This window comes from Dicentrarchus labrax, unplaced genomic scaffold (genome assembly GCF_905237075.1).
Source record: "Dicentrarchus labrax unplaced genomic scaffold, dlabrax2021, whole genome shotgun sequence".
NCBI classification, from domain to species: domain Eukaryota; kingdom Metazoa; phylum Chordata; class Actinopteri; family Moronidae; genus Dicentrarchus; species Dicentrarchus labrax.
Genome location: NW_026136718.1, coordinates 10,096,286 through 10,112,638, shown reverse-complemented (window position 1 = coordinate 10,112,638; position 16,353 = coordinate 10,096,286). Strand labels below are relative to the sequence as shown.

The following is a 16,353-nucleotide window of genomic DNA, read 5'->3' as shown; positions in this document are numbered from 1 at the left end:
CTGATCACAAAGGTTCACTGACCTGAAATCATTTGAAAAACAGAGAGGGTGGTAAGTGGCACTCCCACTACCGTCATACTCCCACAGTCCAACAGCTGGTCTGATTTAGACGGCAGCAGCACTAACTCCAGTTACAGACCTCGAAGCCAGAAGAAACAACTCACAGCAGTGAAAGTCACAAAATCTCTTCTCTGCTTTCACCTAAAAAGAAAACCCTCCACTAACCCATCAAGCAGAAACATCCCAACAGCCGCTCCTCTATGCAGAGCCTCCAGCCAGTATGGAGAAGTCCTCCGATGTCCACCCCAGTCACCCTCCGAGATCCAGAATGACACCCAGGAAGGAGAGGGAGAGGGGAGCCCCTGGTGCCTCCCAAAGTCAACGGCAAAGACCATCGAAGACAGGCCGGGTCCCTGAGGCACAACCAGTGAGGAAAGAGAGGCTACAGAAGGAGAAGCCAGAGACAAACGAGGTGAAAGTGGAACAGGAGACAGAAATGAAGGTGCCATCCACTGTGGTGGACATCGACAGTGTGAGAGAGGATGAGGTGAAGGAGGAGAACCTGGGGCTCCTGGAAGCAGCAGAGCAGGAGGACGGTAAGTCGAAGCCTCAAGAAAAGCCTGGTTCACTGTATATTCAGTGGAGGAAATATTAACAGTGGTCTTTATTTCTCCTATGTGTTGTGTAATTTTTCTGTATGTGGAATTTTCTGAAACATACATTCTAAAAAAAACAAATTACAGATAGCAAAATAACCAGTAATGTAAATTCATGTATGTGATGATACAAATAAGGTCAATTATTACAAAAATTACTCTCAATTCTATTTCATTTGAGTATCTTGGTTGGATTCCTTATACTAAATACTGTTTATCTCTGCAGGTCTAAAGCGCAAGAACCTGGGAGTGTTTGAGTGGCTGCTGATGGTCTTCGTCTTGGTGCTGGTTCTCCTCTTCCTTCCTCTGTCCATCTGGTTCTGCGTCAAAGTACGATCTACAGCACAATCTAATAGACTGTCTTGACTAACAAGTCTAATTTGGCATGGAAGAAGTTGGTAACCATTCATTGGTGGTCATTCAAGTTTCATCTGAGACATTTTTCTTAATGGTCAAAATGTCGTTTCGACCTTTTCCACCTCCCATAGACGTAAAATATTTGGAGAAAAGAGTGAATGTTGGGAATTTTTAACATTAAACTGGGCTTTTTAAGCAAAAATGTGTCACACTGCAACAATACTTTCTGACTACACTGTATGTTATTATATAAAAACATTGTATAAAAACTGACCTACTTGTGTGTTATATCAATTAGACACTCCAGTCTTCCATATATATATAGACTGACTGATGTCTCATATCCTTTTTGATTGACAGGTGGTGAGGGAGCATGAGAGAGCTGTGATCTTTAGACTGGGTCACTTACTACGTGGAAGACCCAGAGGACCAGGTTGTCACCAATTACTATAATCTTTTATTCTCATCTGTCAGTGGTGATTTGCTGACTAAACTGCTGACTTACCACTTCTGAACATGTGTGTCAGTGTTTGAATTGTGTGATTGTTCAGCTATAGTCATACACACATAGCCCATAACTTGTTTTAGCCTGAGATATGTTGTTTCCTATCACACAGAAGTAAGAGAAACATATTTAAAAAAACAGTTTATTTTAGAAATCTATCCTTAGGTCAAACCCTTGTTCTTCCTCTATCCAGGCCTTCTTTTCTACCTCCCACTCCTAGATGTGTGTCACAAGGTCGACATCCGATTAAAAATGCTGAAGGTTCCTCCTCACACGGTACAGAATAAGCAAAAAACACAACCAACATATTCACATTTAGCTCTATATGTAAAAATTATTATGAATGAACTGTTTACTGTATATGCACTTTGCTTTCTCTGAATGTACATTGTAAATCTTTCATAGTCCATAAAGGGATCAGACTTATTTGTGACTGGCTAGTAAACTTCAACAGCCACTTCCATTATAGTACCTTCATAGAAGTTTACAACACAAGTGTTCTGAACTATTTTACCTAATTTACCAGAGTGGAAGGATTTTATTGCATCAGATTGCTGACTGAAATTCTCCTCATATGTCTGTACCCAGGTGGTGACAAAGGACTTGGTGAGGCCAGAGCTGAGTGCAGTGTGTTACTATCAGATAGAGAATGTAGCTTTATGTAGTGCAGCTCTGTCTCATCTAACCACAGTGCTGCAGACTCTGGTCCAGGCAGTGATCAGAGACATTCTCGCCCAACACACATTCAGCCATATCCTGCTGCACCGGAGGAACATCGGACAGAAGATACAAGCAGGCGTGGACGCTGTTGCTTGCCACTGGGGCATCAAGGTGGAGAGAGCAGACATGTAAGACTGGTCATTCGTTGTAATTTATCTTTTTTGGATGAACCTTTCTAAGCTGCGCCTGTGGCAGTAATCGATTCTGGTCTACCGTTTGTTACTGTGGGTGTAAACTGACCTTGGTTCCTCTCCTTCACTGGGTGACCGTGGGTTATTGTTGAACGCTAGTGCAAGGTAGCACTTTGATTTTGAGGGCCTGACAGCAAAACCAGCTTTTAAAAGCTGATACTTTAAATGGCTAAAGAGATTCAAGAGGATTATTGAAACATCATCTCAAAAGAAAAATAAGCTGATTTACAAAAGGGTGGCATTGCCTCTGAAAAATGCATCGCTGTCTCTGTGCAAAGGATTTTTCCTCTGCATGCAGTGATTTTTCCAGGTAAACAGCAACGAGGAATGTAGAGATTTGTGGGGTGCTGCAATCTTTTACTGCTGACCAGGCGTGTGTTTGATTTTCTGTCAGAGACGAGCTCAGTTTTCCTGTGGAGTTACAGCAGAATCTGGCTGCTGAGGCTGAGGCCAAGAGACAACACCAGATCAGAGTGAGTAACTTTACTAGCTTTTAAAAATCTAATGTTTATCATTTAATATTTGAATGCTTGTTTTTTGCATTTTTAATGTTTATGGCTCACAGATTTTCAGCATTATTTGTAAAACTTTTGGAATATAGGCAGAATAAGTAAGAAGTTGAACTATACTTAAAATAGCTGTTGTATAACTATTAAGGCAAATCCTACTGTGGTGGTAGTATACTGTAAACACAGCAGCTGACAGCAAAGAAAGCCAGTGGCCAATCTTTGTTCCAACACCTTGCAACACTCAATGCACTATGTTTCCATTTCAAACAATTTTGCTGTTTTTCTAGCCCAGGCTTGGTTTAGTCTGCAAAACAATGGGTCTTTAGTCCTGCCAAAGTTTAATTCTGCATTCTCGGCAGAAATGTGTTTCAAACCTTCTCTCCTCCAGGCAAAAGCAGCAGAAGGGGAGAGAGATGCATGGGAAGGGTTCAGGGCTTCCCTCCGTCTCCTCCATCCTGCCCTGGTCCTTCCACTCCCCCCAGATCTCCTCAGTGTGACCCCTGACCTTTCATCCTTACCACCCCCTCCTCCTCCTGCTATAGAAGGAGAGGGAGGGATGACAGAGACGGACTCGCCAATGATGTGACAGACTGCTATCAAGTGAATTATTATTATTATTCAAATGTAATAAGTAATTATTATTGAATGCCTAATGAAAGTGAGTGTGAGGCAGTAATTCTCATCTTGTGCTAGAGTTTTAGGAGATATTGATCATGTTAAAGAAAGTAATCTTCAATCCAAAATTTTGTGTACAATTTTGAGTTGAATATGAGTTCATAGCAAATGTTTGCAAATGTGCTTTGAAAAAAAAGTCTAACTTTTTAAAAATGTAATATGTCTGCAGAAACTTTATTTTGTTTTAAATAATTTGCCCTTATATGCAAAGACATATCACAAGGTTAAACAAAATCACAGCAAGCCATTATATAAAGATCACAATACTCACTCTCATAAGCAGAGTGAATATTGGACCATTTCCTGGTACTGGAGAAATGTTATACTTGGACGGCAGCGCTGATAAATGATGCTTCTTGCATCCTTTCCTGGAGTGCAGGCGAAAAGTTCCTCTTGTGTTGCAGCAGAGAAAATACATAAACATAAAATCCTAAAAGTGACAACTGGACAGTCCCATAAATGCATATAAGGCTGTAACACCTCCTGATTACATGTCAGATCACCGTTTCTTGGTCCTTTTGGTGCTGCTTGATGTTTTGGCTTCAGCTGTGGTTTTCTTCGGAGGAGCTGGAGGTGTAACTGGTAGTGGGGAAGGTGTTGGTGTTTTCTTTTTCTCTGCAACACAAAGATGTGTAAATAATGTAATACTGTGTCACTGTCTCTCCAACTGTTCTAAGTTTATAGAATTTCAGTTTAGTCTGTACCTTCACTACTTTTGGGCTCCAGACTGGGCTGACCCTGCAGTTGTGTTTCTAGGTCCTGAATCTTCTCCAACGCTGCCTGTAGGGCTTCTTCAGCCTTCAGGGCTCGCTGCTCGGCACTCTGGACTTGCAGCTCTGAATCACTGACGAACACATGGAGAGAAATCTAACCTAGATGCTTTTTGCATATACACAAGTCAATAAAGGTCCTTTTTCCATTTCTGAACAGCCGCAGAAACACAGCTGATGTGTGGACATTCAACAGATATATATGGCTGATGGTGACTGAACTCGACAACAAATCAGATATATGCCCTTCTGATGGGATTTTGCCTAATAAACTCCAAGTGTTCAAGGTGTAAAAGTGTGTTTTTCACTAAAGCATTGATTTTCAGCCATGGTAGTAACTGCTTCTCATACTAGTTTCCCAAAAAGGTTCCACTCAAAGATAAGAAACTTACTGCAGTTCCTGCTGCAGTAATCCTACTGTGGTCAGATCGCTAAAAGCTTTCTGGGCTTCATCTGTCACTGGAGACACAACCAGCTCCTCAGTCTAACAGAGACAGACAGGCAGATTGTTCAGTTAAATACACAGTAAAAAGCTTGGAACTAACACTGAAAAAGTGTGTGATTTATCTGTCTGACCCCACTCAGGTGGATACTGCTCTCTCCCAGCTTTCTTTGCGTAATGTTTCCATCATAGCCAATCAGCTTCACCACTGGGCTCTCACAAACCGTTAGCTCCCCCTGCAGGACAAAAACAATAGTTTTTAGCAAGTCTAGTGAATACTGTACAATGAACGTAGGACCCATTTATAAAATCCCCTGTATTCTTGAAGAGTTTATTTAATTCTTTAAAACTGTTCTGTCTTCAACATAAATCCAAATACTCCAAAAGATTTCCTGACCTGAGGTAACAATGAATATAATGCAGAGCAATACATATTTGTTTAATGTTGTGTCTTTTATCACACAAAGCTCTATAACCTTCACCATAAGTGTCTAGTTTCACAGTTCCAGACAATCCAATATTTTTTTGTTTTTGCAGATCAGACTGCAGACTACAATTTATTAAAGTACACTTCATTAAAACTGTTAATACCGGACAAACCTCTTGTTGTGCTTCATATCCTTCAGCAGTGCACTGTGGAGAAACAAGAGTACCATGACTGCACTTGTCATTATCATCATGAACATTAATATGGAAACAGTTATTGAATACCTTATTTTTTGCACATTATGTTTATAAGTGATTATAATTCACATTATAAAATAAACAGAAACCAAACAATACTGGTCAAAATTTTAACTCAATGTCATTCAACCTACAAAATAGTTATTTATACCATATTCAGGGACACACTAATCAAAAGAAAAAGGCAACTTAAGAAAGCAAAATTCCCATGCCAAGTTCTTGATAACTTTAACAGAGAAGCAATAGACAAAATCCTGACTGGATACATCACAAACTGGCAGGGGATCGGCATGGCCCAGGACAGGAAGACTCTGTAGGAAGTGATTAAAACAGATCATTGGTACTCAGCTACCCAGCATCAGTGATATTGGTGTGGTGAGATGCCTGTGCAGAACCCAACGGCTACTGAAAGACAGCACCCACCCCAGCCACAGCCTGTTCACCCTGCTGACATCTGGGAAGAGGTAGAGAAGCGTCCACTGCTGTACCACCAGACTTAAAGACAGCTTCATCCCTTAGGCTGTGAGACTGTTAAATTCTTCCTCAACACTTCATCACACAAATTAGCATTTCGTTTTATTTTTATGACTCGTTAATCATATTTTATTCTGTTTTTCAAAGTAGCCTAAAGGGAACTACTATATCTAAATTTCATTCTACAACCGTGCTTTGTAAATGACGTTAAATAAAATATAACCTTGAATCCTTAAAAAGTGTACCGTTTCACATTAAAGACATTGGGGGTTTACAGATTGGTTTCTAGACACACTAAAAGCACAGATGACCCAAACAGTGGAACCTTAATGGTTCTCAGTGCCTTGCTTTGTGAAAGGGCAGATATTTGCTGACGCAGGAGCTTCAATCTTGATCCTGTGGTTAAATAACAGATAGTCTAACTACTAGATTGCGTTCCCTTCATCATCAACAGCAATGATGCCTTTTCTTCCTTTGTTTACCTCACTAGAAAATGATAAATGCTTTATTTGAATTATTTTAATGTTTGGATAAACTTAATATGACTCACCTCTCTCAGTTCTGCCTCAGTCTCATTTTTGACCTCACTGTCGACTGTAGGCTCTGCTGAAATCTCTTCATTCACCTGTAAAAGCTATCATCAAATTTCAAAAATCAACATTAACAGGCTTTCAATTCATTTTCATTATCCAATTTGAACAAAAAGGGTATAATCAAGTGCGTTGTATTTTAAACGACTCCTCACCAGAGTCTCCATGCTGTCTGAGGGAGAGGCTGGGACATCACTGCTGGAGGCGGGGTCAGCGAGTCTGACAGGCAGCTCCACAGGACCACCTTTCACTCCTGAGAGCAGGATTATACACGTCTCCACCCAATTATTGCTTTCTCTCTGAAGATGGACACAACACACACAGGTGTAGGTTTGCTTAGATTACCTTATCCTAGTCTGTAACTGCACTATGGCAACCTCATTTGGAGTTTTATAATGTTTGTACAAAAAAGAGTAGAACAGTGCTGCGTAAAAAATGACATTGGGTGATTAATTGCATCCTTCGGCAGAACAAATTTTTGGACAAAAGAGTGCAAATATTTCATTTTTTCTTATGGATACATTTTCCAGTTGATTTGATTTAAAACACCTAAAAAGGTTTGTTTCATTCTGCATCAGAACATTGTTTACCTGCAGCTTTCTGCACTCATTCATCTCATTTTCACTCTCAACTTCATGCGAGTTCTGCAGAACCTGTTCTTCCAGAATCAGCTTGCAAGGGCTGGATTAAAAAACAAACATTTCTTGATGAGAAAATCCTGGAGAAACTGCTCTTCTGATTCATCTTGTGTCAAAGGAACTTTCAATATTAAAGTATACTTTAGCCATCATTTCATTTCTGTGTGTTGTTAGTTATGTATGTAAAGAGGTTATCACCGCACTCTGTAAAATTCAGTACTCACTTCAAACAAAGTTTACTTTTTGTACTAAGCACTAATTGTTAGTTACTCTGGTTAATAAGATCTGATCCAACTGTAAATACTCTAGTACCTTGTGATGTGTCTGGAAAAATAGTCCAGTTTCTCAGCCAGCATCTTGGCATCCTCATCCAGTGTCTGTAGTGAGATGTTCATATTGTAATGGTGTTCCTGTTCTTGGTTCTGGTCATCACTATGGTCAGGTACCATGAGGAGCAACAGATCCAACATCCAGCGGGTCTGAGCCATGTGAATAGATCTGACCTGGTAGGGGAGGAAACACTTAAACTCAAGACAGCACCTTGTAACATTACGGCAAATCTTCTGAACATTTGAACTGGGACTTGGGATTGAAACTGCAACTTCACTGGTAGAGCTGCTCAGTGATAAACAGTACAAAAAAGCAGTATCAGTAATTGCATGATTTTGAGACAAGCTATTGTTGGAAAAGATTAACAACAAATAAGTTATAAGACAAAACAGAAATCACAGAAAAACAATGAAGAACTGAAAAGGCTGTAGGTACCTAGAAGAAGAGAAACGTAGATCAGAGCCATTGCTGCAGAAAGAGCTCAGGATGTGAAGCTGACAGTACGAAGGAAAGGGCAGAAAGAGGGAAGAATTGGAAGTGAAAAAGAGAAAAGGACTGATTAAATAGATGAATAGATTTCCAACTCAAAATGGTGATATATCAATTTAGATTTACATTTTAAAATCTAAATAGAAATATGAATGGCATATTTTCGTTCTCATTCAGATTTATTTCCGATGCAATATCTGAGCAGCACATTCACGGAGCTGATGTGTTTGTTCCAGAACACTTGATGCAAATGCATTTTCAAAACGTGTGTAATCCTCCCTTGACAGTTTGCCTGAACCTGGTTGGTACTCACCTCCTCGCTGAGTCTCTGGCTCTCACCATCAGTAAAGTTGGATAAGTTGGTTATGAACTCCTGCACTTTGTCTGACACCTTTTCTGCCTCTGTGCTGTTTGAAGAAGCGCACACAACAAAAACAAAGAATGACTAGGGAGTATTTCAATTTCAATATTTGTTGTTGGCTTGATTTCTCTTTAAGTTGAATCTTTTTTCTATCTCTGTTTCAATCAAATTTTATCACAAGCAACGAATAGAATGTGTTAATAAAAGCTTAGATATTTTCTAAGAAACCACATATTTTCAAACTCAAACAAAAGCCTTTTCCCAGAATGTGTTAATGGCCAATTATGACAATAAAAATTAAAGTAGAGATTAAGTTTATGGTTAAAAGGCAACATGGAAAAATGCATATTAGGTCACATTTGTTGCTGTGTTGATCTCACTATAAGTCACAGATCAGTTACATGTTTCTAGAGTATGCATATTAAATCATGCATACATTGACATACAGAATACAAATGTTCTTGTATCGAAAAACATTCACAGTTTTCCACAAACCTGTCTACCCAATGCTAAAAAATAAAGCATCTCTTTTTGAGATGAGTTTTTATTGCATCCATTGCTTTAACTAATTATTTTGAGACAGAATAGTGAATAGGTTTAAACCCTGGACAGGTATAACGTGTGACTTCTGATTCTGGATAACTATTAATGCCGCTAAATGAAAAACGTACAATATGTCAGGTTTGTTTTTGTCCATTTTGTTCTTTGTCTGTATAATGCAGACGTTCTGCAAGGCTTCTTCAGACAAACTCTGCCAATTGCACAGTGCCTTCTCCAGCCTCAGCCAATCAGAGACGGACATCATTTCTGGCCGGTCAATCACTGTGGCAAGCTTGGAAACCCAGGACTCCATCAACCCGAGCAGTGACGTCATCTGTCCGTGGATCCCTAAAACAGCATGGCTGGAATCAGTTTCAGCACTTTAGTCCTCATCTCAAAGATTATATCCCACAATGAGAGACAGTAAAACATATGATAGACTTATGAAGATTCTGTAGTATAGCTTGTGAGTGTGTGTGTGTGTGTGTGTGTGTGTGTGGGTGTGTGTGTGTGTGTGTGTGTCATGGCCATATGCCGTGACACTCACCAAGGTCCAGATTTTGCTGCCGTCAGCAGTTCTCTTTACAGATATCCACTTGGAGTACACTCAAGCAAAAACTAGGGCAGTGCCAAGTGAAAGTGTATGCTTTACTTACCTGTCTGTATGCCTTAAAATCTGTTTTTAGCTCATTTAAAATTTCTCCAAACCCTATTCAAAATTGTGCTTCTATCGGCTCTCACCAGTCTCTCCAGTGACTTGTGTGTCCAGCTGTTTGAGGAGCTCAGATAGGACCTTGTCAAGCTCTCTTAAAGCCTGCTGGCCTCCAGGGGGTTCACCATCAGGAGAAAGGTGTCTTCTGAACAGCTGAAGGCTCATATTCAGCCATTTTTGCTGGACACAGCCAAGCTCACCCAGTGTCTGCTGGCAGCAAAGCAGCCTCTCACCTTGGTAGCACTCACACTGGCAAGCCAACGTCTGCAGAGAAAGAGAAAACAGAGGAACATGGCACATCACAGCCAAAATGGACACCACCTTATAACACAGAAAAATATGCTCAGAGCCAGGTGTTCAGCACTCAGCTAAGACCTTTCTAGATAACTTTTCATAGTTAATTTATTTTCGATTATAAAAAGATTTTAGACAGATGACACAGATGAGTAACGGATTATCAGTAGTGCACGATTGATGAGATGAAAGAGATGAGATGATGGAGGTGAGACACAGCAGACTAGTGACAGCATCATAAAGATGACACTGATCAAACGTGACAAGTGATGATAATTATGCAACATGAAGTGATTAGATGTGATTAGATACCAACATGGCAGAGTTGGGACGGATCAAATAAATTATATCAATGAGATTACTGTTAGAAATAAGACACATGAGACTGATGATAAAGATGAGATACATCAAATAGATCCATGACCACCACTGAGAAAAACACACACACGCACACACACACACACACACACACAGAGGAAGTAAATGGACTGACTTACACTTGACCACTGCTTAAAATCAGCTTGAATCTTTTCCAATGAAGCTTTCTCATATTTTGGGTCAGGGCACCTTGAAATAGAAGAAGAGCATCTTTGGCAGAATTCACACACAAATCAATCTCCTCATCCATAAATTGCTCTCAGTGACATTGCTGATTATTGACACTGTACTGGGCGTGAAGTCTCAATAATATAATTAGGTTATTACAGATTTCCAGAAATCCAAGTTTTCTTTAACTGATGGTGCTTTTTTAAACATTAAATAATCTCCTTTGGTATCTTAGCTTGTCCTTACTGGTTCTGTGTGGAGCAGAAGTTGAACCACTTGGTAATGCCTTGCTGGATAGCACTGAGGTGTTCGCACTGAGAATGCTCTGTCTTCTTCAGCTGGGACATAAGAGCAGTCAGCTGCTCTTTCCAGTAGTCAGTAAGCTCTATGATGACATTCAGGTCCTCTGTGTCCTACAGCAGGATGGTCACTGTCATAGTCAGAGTGCAATTGAATTCCAGGAGCAATATATAAAACTGTGAGAAACAGGAACTGCTTTATTACCTTTGAAGTGACGTAAAGGCTGCAGTGCTCTGCTGTCTTGGACCAGTTCTGCTCGCTGATATGCAGCCGACTGATCAGCTGCAGCTTCTTCACACTGATCACCTGAAGAGCACAGAAAAACGTACTGTACTTGTGTGGATCGACTTCAATTGATTTTGATTTTAGTAAGCAGTGGGTAGAAATTTGACCCTCACAACCTAAAAATTCTAGTTATTGTGCTCCATCAAAGTCAGCCATAGTTTTCTGATTCAACAATCAAAGTCAGTTAATCTATTATTTTTTTCAGCAAAACAGCGGACCACCATCACATGAAAGTAACATACAAGGTAAGTCCAGTTGACACAAAAATCAATATTATGGCTCACACACCTTGAGGGCGAGGCAAAAGGTGAGCTGGCTCCAGTAGTCTCTCTCCTCAGTCATCTGGAGCAGCTGAGCCTCAAGGCGACCCCTCTGGAGCTCATACAGCTGGTGGTAACCTTGGACCACACTGAGAAGAGCACATGGACCATTTGAGAGGGACACATGGTCACATTTTGTATTGCTCTGCGTGCTTAAATCTTAATCTTAATCCCGCTGTGCTAAAATCTTAATTAATGATACAGTAACCCCTACTGTCTACATCACAAAGGGAATACACTGATAGCAGTATTTCTTTTCAAGGTGCAATTAAATTTAGCTTGAAATAAATCACTCGTATCTGCCACATAAATAAGGTTCACAATCAACTTGATGAAATGTGACTTGAATGCACAGTAGTTCAATTCTGTCCTGTGAGGGACTGACTCTGAGTTGGTGTGTGTCTGCTCAAGTGCCCCAGCCAGCTGCCGGTGAGCGCTCTCTGCCTGCTGGGAAACAAGGGCATCATGGTCTCTGATTCTGGACAGTTCCCTGCAGAGAAGGTTCACACCCATAATCACACACATACACAGAGAAATGAGCACACACACATTTCTCATATTCACGCATTGTAATGAGTGTTATCATTTTCATTTCTTGCATGAATTATTTCCTCTTAAAATAGAATCACTCTTTAAACATGTTCCAGTGCTTAAAAGCACAAGTTTATTTTATTCTCCATGACCCAGCTGGCTGACAGCTGATCTACTTACGTGCTGAGCTTCTGGATGGATGTCTTGATGTGGTAGATCTCCTCGGTGAGTCGGCGGTCCAGAGCCCGCTGTGCCACCGTCTCAGTATGCAGAGCCTTCAGAAGGCGGGGGATTCGCTCGAGCAAGGACTGGTAGCGCTGCCTGGACACACAAACATGAGAGAGCTGCTGGGAAAAAGGCTTCCTGGGGTTATTACTGGAAAAGATTTTCAAAAATGCCGGAAGGTTTCCCCCAGCTATCTGTGAAAATATGTTTCAGAATTAACTTGAGATAATAGAGTTGAAGAATTGTTGTTGAATTGAATTGCCCTCATCTTATATGAGTTCTTATTTAAATCCATATTTCCATAATTTGATTTCAACTGGTTCAAACGCTCATATGGCTAATTAACGTCCCCCCAACCGGTGTTGAGGTCTGACATTTACATGCCGTTCTGTTGTCTGCTAACCTGAGTTTGGCAAGCAGCTCTCCTCTCTCTGAACAGCTCACGCTGACCTGCCTGATCAGTTCATGGAAAACAATGTTGTAGATGTTCTGCTCCACCTGCACAAGCTCCAGCAGACCCTCCATCTGTAAGACATTTCATTGCACTATTTCTAATATACATAGACAGCTATGCATCTGTAAACACTTGTTTTTCATATACAAATTGCTCATCTCTGAATATGTTGTGGTTATGACAGGAATGTTACCAACACAAAGTAACACACTCACACATAACAGTACACTCTACATATTGTGCTTTTGATGAGGGCGGAAGTAATGCACATCCAAATCTGTATAAAAGCAGCAAAACTGAGCAAAAGGAGGTTACTCATGTCAGTGTTAATAAAAGATCAAGTGTGCAGTGCAGTGTGTGACTATATGCAGCCCCCAGCCCCCAGCCCTGCACATGGTGTGTACAAACTACAAAGTATTTGTAACTCATGAACATAGGCACCTTGACCAGTGGTATGTTTTTTTTCAATATGTACAGGATCGCCTTGGTGTTTTGCAGGATTTGGTTGTTTCAAAAGTTGTAAAACATTGTACCAGTACAGATTATTCTCTGTACATGACTGCAACACAGCACTAGTGTCAGCCAAAGAGGCACAGAGCAGCCTGTGCAATTTCTGCTTCTCGGTCTGTCTTACCTGGGAGATCTCGGTCAGCTCCTCACTCTGTTGATCCACTCCAGCCTTTACCAGCATGTCGTCCATCATCTTCATCAGCTGGACCACTTCCACTCTGCCACTGGGCCTCCTAGACACACAGAACATACACACGAATCAGTATTACTACACACTTAAGGTCTTGCCTTGACAACAACTGTCCCTTATCTTACTAGCACTTTGCCTACCTTATGGTAAAGAGTACAATTACTTCCTACTATTAAGCTGTACTAATACTAATATAAACAACAACATCTCCCAGTGCAGACAACTCAACTATGGTTGATCTGTAAATTAGATTAACTAAAATGAATGAACTCACAGAGAAGGGAAGACCCGTAGCTTCTGCTCTTCATCCTGCAGCTGCACTGTGAAGGCACTGAGGAAGAGAAGTAACATGTGCTGACAGGAAAACTAAATTCCAATTTGACGATGATAATATGAAGGTGAACAGTTCACATGAATAAAGAAGACGAACATAATGAAGCAGACTCACTCCTCATAGAGCTCAAGGCTCCGCAGCCCTTTGTTTTTCACAATGTGATATTCATCCGGGATCAGACTTTCTGAGACACTTATGTTCTGAAATACAGAGTGGCTGTGATTATCACGTCAAACTATACAGTATAGATGAATAACAATAAATGTGAATTTGAAGTCAGCACTATTACGGTAACTCACAGTATTTTTTTAAAGACAACTATAAAACCTAAATATAAAAAAAATCTATTTAAATTCCTCCCTAAGGTAATTTAGTTATGTTTCTTCACGTAACAATCTTTATGTTTCTTTATAAAACATGCCAAAGTAAAGTTTAGAGATGAAAACAGTATCAAAAGTAGCAACTTTTAAACAAACTTTCAAGTTAATGTTTTACTGTTTCACTGACATACTGTAGTTTAAATTCACATGGTATTTTTCCCCTTTTGCACTTGGCAAACTGAACAATGAATTTCTGTGGTTGTTGAGCGGGAATATCTTGTTTGTTTTTCACATCTGCCTGAATTTCTGAATTTGTTATCCTGTAAAACACTTCTTTTGATTTTGCATATTTTGTGTTATACCACATATGTCGCTAGGAAAAAAGACTCAGGTCATAATCAATTAAAAAAAGGAAATTTACATTCTCCTTATTTTTGCCAAAGAGGGTTAAAAGGACAAAAAGTAAAAAAAGGTCAGCTGAAGCAGCGCACCTGTGTGTCTCCGATGCCACTCTTGTCAGTCAGTGGTGGAAGGGGTGTTGTCTTCTTCTGGGTTACCATAGCATCACACAGGAACGAAATATCCCTGTATGAAACAAAAAAGTAAAAAGAAAAACACTCACATTTAGCCTCCTTGGGTCATCTGCAGATTGCAGAAAGCCAAATGTAAGACATATTGAGATATTTAATGTTGCCCTCTAGAGCATTTATTTTATTATCTATAACTTTAGACAGAACCTAAAATTGCAATGCGACATTCTTTATGTTGTTGCATATGTTTTGTTAGTCTAGCTGACCTGCCGGCTCCAGTCAGGGACGTTGGTTGCTCCAGGAAATATTTGTATTTCTTGCGTCCAAACGGGTGATGCCAGACTGCATCCGGCCGTCTGATTCCACAACCCTGTACACAAAGTCAACATAGGAACACTGGTGTGAACTGATTTCAGACACGGAGAAGTAACCCTCTTAGATATAAATGGGGCTTTAATGTACCTTGCAGTGTCGATGGTGTGCAGTGTGCCCCAGTGTGCTCTTGTTGCAGACAGTGGAGGTAAGGCTGACCAGCAGTTCATCTGGGATGATCTGGCTGTTGACAGGAGGAAGATGTGTCTTTCTGCTCTCCGGTGGGACTTCAAAATTCAGTTCCGCCACTGAGAAAAATATAATCAAATTCAAACAAACCAGTAAATGTATAACTCAGACTCTGACCTTGGTATGAGGGGATGGTATGTATGCACATGAATGTGTCTCACAGTTTGATGTTTTTATTTTTAATGTATATAATGTCCACATATTTCTTGCATTACTCACATAGAGCAAAGACATATAATACTTCAGGCTTTCCATATTTGATTGCTTTATCAGAGAGACTTTGGGGAATCTGGAAAGACGATCTCTATTTCTAACAAAGTATGACTTATTATTATTATTAATTTCCCTCAATAATATATTATTAACAAACTATTTATAATTCCTCAAAACACATGTATATGCACAATAAATAGTTTAAAAAATACTTAACATCTAATCACCTTAACATCTAATAACTTTCACCTTCTATCATTATTAGACCAGTTTAAGGGGAAAAGTGAAACTATCAATCATAAATACAAACGTTTGTGGCTGTTATCTATCTAAGTTACTTCATGTGTGAAGTGCTGTACCGATAGGAGTAATGTTTTCCCGACATTAGCCAATCTTTTGTTTGTTTATCGTCCTCCTATAAGCTGAGCACTGTGATGTAAAGCTACCCCTCTCCACTGACTGCACAGTAACATCACCTCTGCCGTCCACGGCTTCCTCCGGCCTCGATGAACTTGGCGCTGAACTGCCGGCTTTCATGGCCGCAGACATCCCGGAGTCACGGTGGAGACGTTACAGTAACCTTTTGGCAACACAATTGTGAAACTTTAACAAAGTCATGTGGGCGAGAAGCTAGTTTTATTTGTTAAAAAAAAAAAAATAGATGAACCGTCTCTGCCACTCTGTTCCCCGGGAGCTTCAACTTCCTGGTCGCGTTGCCATGGAAACGTCTTGCGTTTTCCGTTTGTTCATTTTGTCAACAGGAGAAACATCTGTAACTTTTATTTGGTAATAAGTTCATAAACTGACCACCACATGGACAAAATACATTAAAACAATTAAAATGTATTTTATATTCGACTATTTTTTTATATCCTTTTTTTAACAGCCCCGTTAAATAACACGAACATGCACAGTAATGTAATATGGATGAGATCATACAGTTTTAACTGGACATTGAAGACAAACACAAAACCTATTTTAGTTTTTAATAATATTTTATATTATCAACATTTGCAGTTGATATTTGCTACTTACTTACTAATACTTAAAAACTATTTAATTATTGATTTCAGCTATTTCATTGATATTAACAATTT

The 16,353-nt window shown here is 39.9% G+C and overlaps 2 protein-coding genes across 7 annotated transcripts; one reads left to right on the top strand and one right to left on the bottom strand.

Moving 5' to 3' along the window:
• Nucleotides 1-145: 145 nt before the first annotated feature.
• Nucleotides 146-3,674, top strand: nphs2 (NPHS2 stomatin family member, podocin). Of its 2 annotated transcripts, none has more exons than XM_051377394.1 (7): nucleotides 146-596; nucleotides 883-986; nucleotides 1,374-1,446; nucleotides 1,712-1,794; nucleotides 2,107-2,366; nucleotides 2,824-2,902; nucleotides 3,327-3,674. In XM_051377394.1, exons 1-7 carry the CDS (start codon nucleotides 281-283, stop codon nucleotides 3,522-3,524), a joined length of 1,113 nt encoding a protein of 370 aa, XP_051233354.1. In that variant the 5' UTR covers nucleotides 146-280; the 3' UTR covers nucleotides 3,525-3,674. The 2 variants fall into 2 exon arrangements, with proteins under 2 accessions (XP_051233354.1, XP_051233355.1); XM_051377395.1 differs by having other exon boundaries at nucleotides 3,298-3,532.
• Nucleotides 3,675-3,771: 97 nt separating this feature from the next.
• Nucleotides 3,772-15,962, bottom strand: axdnd1 (axonemal dynein light chain domain containing 1). 5 transcript variants are annotated; one of them, XM_051377378.1, is made up of 26 exons: nucleotides 15,733-15,962; nucleotides 14,945-15,102; nucleotides 14,749-14,852; nucleotides 14,444-14,537; nucleotides 13,747-13,832; nucleotides 13,573-13,629; nucleotides 13,233-13,341; nucleotides 12,548-12,669; nucleotides 12,100-12,240; nucleotides 11,774-11,878; nucleotides 11,357-11,477; nucleotides 10,988-11,089; nucleotides 10,730-10,896; nucleotides 10,435-10,504; nucleotides 9,673-9,907; nucleotides 9,063-9,279; nucleotides 8,344-8,437; nucleotides 7,524-7,714; nucleotides 7,164-7,254; nucleotides 6,729-6,872; nucleotides 6,534-6,617; nucleotides 5,417-5,458; nucleotides 4,960-5,061; nucleotides 4,776-4,867; nucleotides 4,318-4,457; nucleotides 3,772-4,228 (listed from the first exon to the last, which is right to left on the bottom strand). In XM_051377378.1, exons 1-26 carry the CDS (start codon nucleotides 15,803-15,805, stop codon nucleotides 4,113-4,115), a joined length of 3,057 nt encoding a protein of 1,018 aa, XP_051233338.1. In that variant the 5' UTR covers nucleotides 15,806-15,962; the 3' UTR covers nucleotides 3,772-4,112. The 5 variants fall into 5 exon arrangements, 2 of the variants coding, with proteins under 2 accessions (XP_051233338.1, XP_051233339.1); XM_051377379.1 differs by having other exon boundaries at nucleotides 5,426-5,458; XR_007880611.1 differs by lacking the exons at nucleotides 3,772-4,228; nucleotides 4,318-4,457; nucleotides 4,776-4,867 and having other exon boundaries at nucleotides 4,961-5,061; nucleotides 5,417-5,820.
• Nucleotides 15,963-16,353: the final 391 nt, after the last annotated feature.